This window comes from Anarrhichthys ocellatus, unplaced genomic scaffold, assembly GCF_004355925.1.
Source record: "Anarrhichthys ocellatus isolate YVR2014 unplaced genomic scaffold, GSC_Weel_1.0 scaffold24, whole genome shotgun sequence".
Taxonomy (NCBI): domain Eukaryota; kingdom Metazoa; phylum Chordata; class Actinopteri; order Perciformes; family Anarhichadidae; genus Anarrhichthys; species Anarrhichthys ocellatus.
The window spans coordinates 5,409,809-5,417,925 of record NW_022280054.1 but is presented as its reverse complement, the minus strand read 5'-3'; the positions used below and the strand labels follow the sequence as shown (position 1 = coordinate 5,417,925).

At 44.0% G+C, this 8,117-nt stretch overlaps 1 protein-coding gene across 1 annotated transcript in view; it reads left to right on the top strand.

Moving 5' to 3' along the window:
• The window catches only part of clpb (ClpB family mitochondrial disaggregase), a 29,265-nt gene extending 23,929 nt beyond the window's left edge, over positions 1-5,336 (top strand). The window contains exons 9-16 of the mRNA XM_031860649.1: positions 581-636; positions 798-842; positions 1,291-1,452; positions 1,533-1,689; positions 2,078-2,151; positions 2,313-2,432; positions 3,444-3,548; positions 3,877-5,336. Coding sequence (XP_031716509.1) covers positions 581-636; positions 798-842; positions 1,291-1,452; positions 1,533-1,689; positions 2,078-2,151; positions 2,313-2,432; positions 3,444-3,548; positions 3,877-4,071 — 914 coding nt within the window. The 3' untranslated portion in view covers positions 4,072-5,336. The remainder of the gene's footprint in view (positions 1-580; positions 637-797; positions 843-1,290; positions 1,453-1,532; positions 1,690-2,077; positions 2,152-2,312; positions 2,433-3,443; positions 3,549-3,876) is intronic.
• The last annotated feature ends 2,781 nt before the right edge of the window (positions 5,337-8,117 follow it).

The window sequence follows — 8,117 nt, the reverse complement described above, 5'->3', positions numbered from 1 at the left end:
GTGTGTGTGTGTGTGTGTGTGTGTGTGTGTGTGTGTGTGTGTGTGTGTGTTGGTGACGGAAGGAGGCAGACGGAGGGATATTAAGGGCCAGATAGATGGCTGAAAAAGAGGGAGATGGTGAGATGACAGGCCTGAGAGATGGATGAAGGAAAGACGGTGTTCATATTCTCTGCTGCCTTCAGCGACAAACCGTGGCCATGAGACATCAATATTAAACACAGCAACAAGACACACACACACACACACACACACACGATCATCATACCCATACGCATACCAAACACAAGACATCAATATCCTATATGAGCATTTATATGCAGAATATTTTAGCGGCAAACGTAATGTGTGCTTCTGGAGAGCAGGAGATGATTGAAAGCTCTGCAGGCGGAGACGCTGGGATTTAGGCCGGCACTTAGAGGAGGAGAGAGATCGTCTTCCTGTCTGAAATGAAGAAGCTTGTTTTCCCTAAAATCTCTGCATTCCAAAAAAGCAGCAACTGTTGTTTATATATATATATATATATGTGTAAATAAAAATAACTCAACCATGTCTCTGTTCTGGTTGATGGCGGGTGACACAGGAAAGACAGAGTTGGCCAAACAGGTGGCTCGCTACATGCACAAGGACTTGAAGAAGGTACGTTATGAAGTGTCAGTCAGACACACACACACACACACACACACACACCAGTGTCAAAAGGTCTTTAATATTGCGCTACTTCCCGCCTTGAAGAAATGAGGCGGAGATACACACTTGATACGGCAGCGTGTTGTCTTTAACCCATCGTGTGATTGCAGGGTTTCATCCGTATGGACATGTCCGAGTTCCAGGAAAAACACGAGGTGAGACACGTTTCACCTGCTCCACATTACACGAGAGTGAAGTCAGGAGGTAGTTAAAGTGTTTGATTGTTTCTAATGACTGACTCACACATACTGTGTGGATTGTGTTGCTCTAAGAGAGGTTCATTCATTTCAAAAGAGAGTGTTACAGTCGCATCACTCTGCTGCAGATGAATGGTACTGATGCATTGGATTAATTCTGTTTATGTACTCACAATGGACACATAAACCCAAATTAATGCTGTTTTTGCCCTATTATGTGATGCTTTGGTGATGAATACATTTAATCAGTGACTCAGATTCATGTTACGATGCTCATGAACATTTCACCTCGGTATGTTCATCCAGTGGTTACTTTTTAAAGGATTTTAAAGTGTGTTCCTGGCAAAATACTCTTTTTGTTACATTGTTAAATTATTTCGTGCACCCTCTCTCCCTCATCTCTCAGGTGGCGAAGTTCATTGGCTCCCCGCCGGGATACGTGGGACATGAAGAAGGGGGTCAGCTGACCAAGCTGTTGAAGGCGTGTCCCAACGCCGTTGTCCTGTTTGACGAAGTGGACAAGGCCCACCCTGATGTTCTCACTATCATGCTGCAGCTCTTTGACGAGGTGTGTAGACAGACACAGACACGGACGAGACATTTGCAAATGTAACATTAATTAATGAACGGATCTGTCGTTGCTCTCAGGGTCGCCTCACAGACGGTAAGGGGAAGACCATCGAATGCAAAGACGCCATCTTCATCATGACGTCTAACATTGCAAGTGACGAAATCGCCCAGCACGCACTGCAGCTTCGCGAGGAAGCTGAGGTGGTCAGCCGCAGAAAGCTGGCCGACAACCTCGGTGAGAGAAGCAACACTAACGCACACGCACTTAACAAATGCAATCACAAACTCCCATGATGCACAGCAGCCTTGTATTTGTACGTACATCATACGTTACATCGTGAGTTCCCACGTTAGGAACCCATTCTAACACTGCCATTTTCATCCATTTTTTATCAGTTGCTGTCGTTTAAAATCAGCGTGACGACACGATGATGACGTACAGTCAAACTATTTAGTTTGTCAGATAATTTAAACTTAAAGTCGGGACTATTTGGATCGACAATTTAGCAAACATGTTCACACAAACTGTAATGATTTGGTGCGACACCGTGAAGACATATAGAGCCATCAGGTGACTATAAAGTCTACACTGAAATGAATGCTAACGTTGTGCTTTTCCCCAGAGGAAGTACAGAAAGGTGATGACGTCAAAATCTCCCGACAGTTTAAAGACTCTGTGATTCGACCGATCCTGAAGGTAACTCCGTGACACAAACACACGCAGATAAAAATGCACCTTGTTTTTGCTGTGATTTGTGAGAAATGTTGCCGTTTAACTATTTGTTCCTCTACAGCAGTGTACTGTAATTGGCCTGGGAGGCTGCGGTTGTCATTGTTGATTCTTTGGGTCCTCTCCAGGCTCATTATCGGAGGGACGAGTTTCTGGGTCGGATCAATGAGATTGTGTACTTCCTGCCGTTCTGTCACTCAGAGCTCCTGCAGCTGGTCACCAAAGAGCTCAACTTCTGGGCCAAGAAGGTACGTAGCAACGTGCAGAGAGGTCTTCACAGCACACTACATTATAGGGTTTGGGCCATATTGAAATTCCCCCACTGACGATTTGAGACTGGATACGCATTTTTTTGATACAACAATGCGGTGAAGCAGAGAGACAGCAAGAAACAAAAGAGAAAGACTGTATACTGCGCAGAATTCATAATAGGCGTTGCTTAATTGAAAATCGTTCCGTCATCGTGGCCAAACCGTATCGTGTTGACCGATAATCTCGTCATATCGCCGAAGCCTGCTTCATTTATATCACGGGCGTCCTCCAGTGGGCGGGGCCCACTAGAGGACACACTGTGCTGTGCAGGGACACACGCAGATCAATATTATGTGCCGCTACTGCTCACTATAATGGGATTACAGTATTTAACATGTGGAGCCTTCATCAATATTTAATTATTGATATTACATCTGGTGTCCTGACAGCCAGCATGGACCCTGCAGGCAGCTCATAGGGACCTGACTCATGTGTGTGTGTGTGTGTGTGTTTTTGTTTCTGTTATCTTTAATTTTTTAAGTGTTCACGTCTCATAATAACTGGTCTCTGTCTGAATGTGGCAGCGGAGCTATAAGCAGAAATCTCATTATTACAGAATCCTCATGAGCCATTTGTTTGTCACTCACTTATATTAAATAAATGAAATGTTCAGCGCCTTTAATATTTGTAATGTTGCATTATTACTGGTTATGTCTCTGGGGTTAAACACGGCACCTTATTTATTGAATGGAGTGTTAACATCAGTAGCTAAATGAGCCGCTCTGATCACTACTATCGACTGGTGTTTGATTAAAACGCATTAAGGGCTTGTTGATTAGCGCTGGCAGACATGCTGCTTGACAGTATCTCCTCTCTGCCTCTGATTTCTTTCTCCTTCTCTGGCATCCACTCTTCCTGATTTGACTGTTTATGATACTCTTATCTACTGAAGGCCAACATCAGCACACACACACACACACTTAACCTCTCCTCTTCCCTGTCATTAGGCCAAGCAGCGCCATGGCATAAATCTTCAGTGGGAGCGCCCGGTTCTGGACCTGTTGGCGGGCGGGTATAACATGCACTACGGAGCACGCTCCATCAAACATGAGGTATGCAGGTGCTGTAACACACGCTGACTGCAACGTTTTAAAGGGCTTGAAGTTATAGTATATACAGTAGATCTGGAAGCTTTGCAACAGATCAGTAGAGCGAGCGAGGGGTGAAGACTAGTTTTCAGTTAAATATCTTTACGCAGCAAAGCTCAAAACAGCAATAATAGACCTTTCATTCAGGACTATAATATGAATTAAGTAACAAATGATTACAAAATATGCAATGTAGGAAAAGAAAGGGAAATAATGTCAGACTTCGCAGTAGGCAAACCTGTCAGTACACTGGTTTGAATCCTCACCACTGACCTCGTCACCGATCCCTCAGGTTGAGCGGCGCGTCGTCAACCAGTTAGCGGCGGCATACGAGCAGCAGCTGCTGCCCAAAGGCTGCACCCTGCGTCTGTCCGTCCAATCAGAGGACCAGGAGCGGAGCGCGCCCAGTCTGCGCCTCGAGGTGGTGGGAGAGGACAGCTCATCAAGAACGCTGGACATCCGTCCATCGCTCAGCCCTGAACACTAACACGACACAGAAACACAAGAGAGATGTTTACGCACACGTGTACACTCTCATCACACACGCACACAATATCATCATCATCCTCTTCTTAGTGTCAGGAGGAAGGGTGGTTCTTGATGGATGTTACCAATAAAAGTACCTCTGATGAAACACATCACTGCCTCTCTGTTTCAGGACACACGTGCAGTAATTACATGCCAACTTTTCCGCAATATGCAATACAGTATCTGCCAACAGTGTGTGCTGTAAACAGTATATCAAGTCAGCCTACTTGACCGTTAAAGTTAATGTTACGACAGACTTTCATATCAGCTGGGACTGATATCATGAGCTGTGCACACAGTCTCAAGTGTAGGGTAGGTAAATGTGTTGCATGTTGATTAGCGCCGTGCAGCTTCACGAACAAACATCTCACCGTCGGTGGAATGACGCCATCGCGTTCGCTGAAACACAAGATGTGCATCGTTAAGTTTGTAGTCGCCTACTGTCGGTCAACTTAGCTGTGACGTAGTGGTGAAGTTAATGTCCACTTTATAGTATAGAACACTGACAACAGAGAGATTATTTAATATTTATTAAAGATATATATTATGAACAGTGGTATATCTGACAGTGAGAGGATGAATGGCAGTTTTGTCGACAGGAGGTCAAATGGGGAAATCATTTAATGGATATTGACAGGAGAATGTTAACGAGTAGCTAAACGTAAACCTCTTAAATACTTAAAAAGTTATTTGGTTTAAGAACTACGATGTTTTGCCAAAATTGGACAAATAACAGCCACTTTGGGTTTGTCCGTTTGCTGTGAAGAAGTGGGAAGTATTGATGACCAAAGATAGTTCGACATTGTCTGATTGTTGCCTGTGTTCACTTTAATGCACATTTCACTCACCAGCAGAGCTTCACTGATGCATGTCAGTAAACACAACCTGCTTATTCATCTCATTTCAGTAAAGAACGTGTAAGTGGAGAAAGACGAAACGTATATCGCAGCCCATTTGAATGATGGGTAATGAACCTGCCTAGTGAATTGTCTCTGTTGATGCATGTTGATGTAAAAAATAAGTCTCGTCTGTCACGACTGTTCTCTGGTGCTGTACAGTGTGTGTGTGTGCACAGCAAAGTCTATTCATAGAGGAATAACACTCAAAGTGCTGTTTCATAAATGTTTAAACAGCATGTTGACGAGGCGCCAAATGTAATCGAGCTACATTTTTAATTCTTGTATCCCAACCTCCACCGTGTAAATAAAGTCATCACAACAAAAATGGAATTCCTCTGTTTTTGTTCTGTTTGTGTCGCTCTGACACTCCTGATGGATTTGTTTGTGTGTGTGTGTGTGTGTGTGAGTGAGAAAGAGACTAGTGCCTGGGTGGGAACTCTGCAACAATAACGCGTGTCCACCTTGTGAAACAACATGACAGGGGAATTTTCTTGGAATTCTGCTCTGTGTGGGGGTCTGTGTCGGACGCTGGGAGGGAATGCGGCGCGCTAAATGCTACAGAAATGTAGGAACACATCTCTCTCACACACACACACACACACACAAACACCCTGCAGGAATGTCTTCCCTATAGGGAGGAATTAGCATTCAGGAAAAAGACACATTGACTCTTACTGTGCTCCTCCTGGACCCCCCAACAACACACACGTTTAGCCGGTTTTACACACATCTGCAGAGTCACAGCTGTCATTCCCTGTTGATTTGCAGTATTAACACCGGGATCATCTTCTGTGGGTTTGAAATATCGGTCAGCCAATTAGTCAGCACAAAATGAATAGCCAACAATTTTGGTGATCAATTAATCATTCATTTTCAAGCAAAAATTGCCAGATATTTGCTGTTTCCAGCTTATTAACTCTTGTTTTTCTATTATTGTAAATTAAATATCTTTGTGTTTTCAACTGTTACTGTTCTTCAAATGCAATTTGAAGATGTCGTTTTGGGCTTTGGTAACTTGCAATGGGCGCTTTTCAATATTTTCTGATGTTTCAGTATCTAAATGATTAATCGGAAAGATAATCGTTGAATCAATAAGGACAATAATCGTTAGTTGCACCCCCGGTTTTCTTCCAATAAAACTTTTTAGACATTCTGCTTTATTAATTCTCCTCTATTAGTATAGTTTTAATTATGTAAATCAATGTTGGCTCAGCAGTGCAGTGCATTACATTTTGAGGCTCGGTCCTCAAAAGGTTTGATCTTTTGTTGTACTTCCGGGGAACTGAGAAGAGGGCAAAGTATTTTCTATATTTGTCTGCCAACCACTCGGAATCTCAGCTTACTTTGTGGTTGTATTAATTGTAAATTGCACTGTAAACAAATTGTCAAATACTATTAAAATGTTATCCGCATTTTGTAAAGCTGATCAAAGGAGCAACACAGCAGATGTTTTCAAAAGTGGGACTCTTGAAGTGGCTGCATCGAGATACAGTAGATCAGGTTTTTCTTTGATAACGCAATACTTTCTTTCCCCCTCTCTCTTATACCCTCAAACACATCTGCACTTTATGGTTTTAGGAAGTCAAGCTGGCGTGTGTGCGTGTGTGTGTGTATCCATTTACCCTCCCCGAGGAGGAAGACAAGAATAAGAGGAGGAGGGGGAGAGAGAAGAGGCTCTTAGTCTGTCCGTCAGGCTATTTCTGACTGCTGCCATTTCTCTGATTAGATTATGGAGAAACAGAAACCTGGCCCTCCATCGTCCTAACCTCCCTCTCACTCTATCTCGCTACATTTTGCTCAACCCTCCCCCCATCCTCAGCTTCTCTCTCTCTCTCCTCCACCTTTTCCTCTCAGTCCTTCCCTCTTCTTCCTCTGCTGTCCATCCGTCCGTCCCTCTCTGTCCTGGTGTGTCTCCTCCGCCTTCTGCTGCTGCTGCAAATGAGACGAGAGTTCAAGGTGCAAGAGAGAAGCGAAACAGAGAAGTGAGCGAGATGGTAAAGGTCAAACACGGGAGGAGGAAAGATGGGAAAACATTTCATATTCATACAAAAACATCTGTATTTCTCAGTATTGTTTGTTGCGTTACTGTGAATATATTTCCTTGGTCAAAGACCAGGGTCCAAGCAGCAGAAGCAGCAACACATGACCGGCACAGATTAAGGCCTTCGTTGATATTGCATGTTAGTGGCGCAAATTCTCTAAGCAAACTGTAATCAACCAAATTATTTAAAAAAACATTTGGGGTGCCCTAGTGGCCTCTGGGTTCAAGGTGCTGACCATGAACCACAAGGTCTCCAGTCTTTTGTCCAGACTGGGACCTCATTCCTCATCTCTTTCTCCTCTTATTCCTCTCATGTCTGTACTGTCAACTATATAGTAAATGCAAACAATGCCCAGAGTAATACAAATAGCAGTACAGAGCACGAGAGTTTCTTTGCGGAGTCAACCCGCTCTATTTACATCAGCCCAGATTTGAGACGGTACTGTGTCTATTGGCATTTATTTTGATGCAATAGGGTTTCCAGTGTGTGTTTGAATGTGTCACATGATGCTTTATGAGTGAGATCTGGCCCATGTGCTCTTCTTCTGAATACTATTATATGTTCTGTTCATAAAAAGATAAAGAAGTTTGGGTGTGTTTGATTTTACTAGCAGCAGCAGCTGGGAGAGGTGCAGCATGCAGCCAGGTGGAGGTGGTGAATGATGAACGACTACTAGAGGCTCTCCCATTATCATATCTGTCCCCGCTGTTAACGGGGGATTTTCATCCGTGTCCCTCCGCACTCCTCTCATCTCTCCCTCTCCTTCTCATTGTGCTCCCTCAGGAAAGCGATCGATTTCACCTCCATTACCTCCATCCTCTCAGCCTTAAAGATGCTCCTCACTCGTGCAGCTGTGGAGCAGCACAGTTATCACAGCCTGCACGAGGCTTTTGTTTTGGGTTTTTACATATGGTTGCTCAAATGAGACTTTGAGGCTCTCGGTGTTATCGGCATGGGTATGTTATGGTAGCTTTGTTGTGGTTCGGTTTGCACACACCGGATGCCGTCCGGTTACCGCAAGGCAATCACGTGACAGTCCCCTGGGAGAATTAGCATAAAAGACA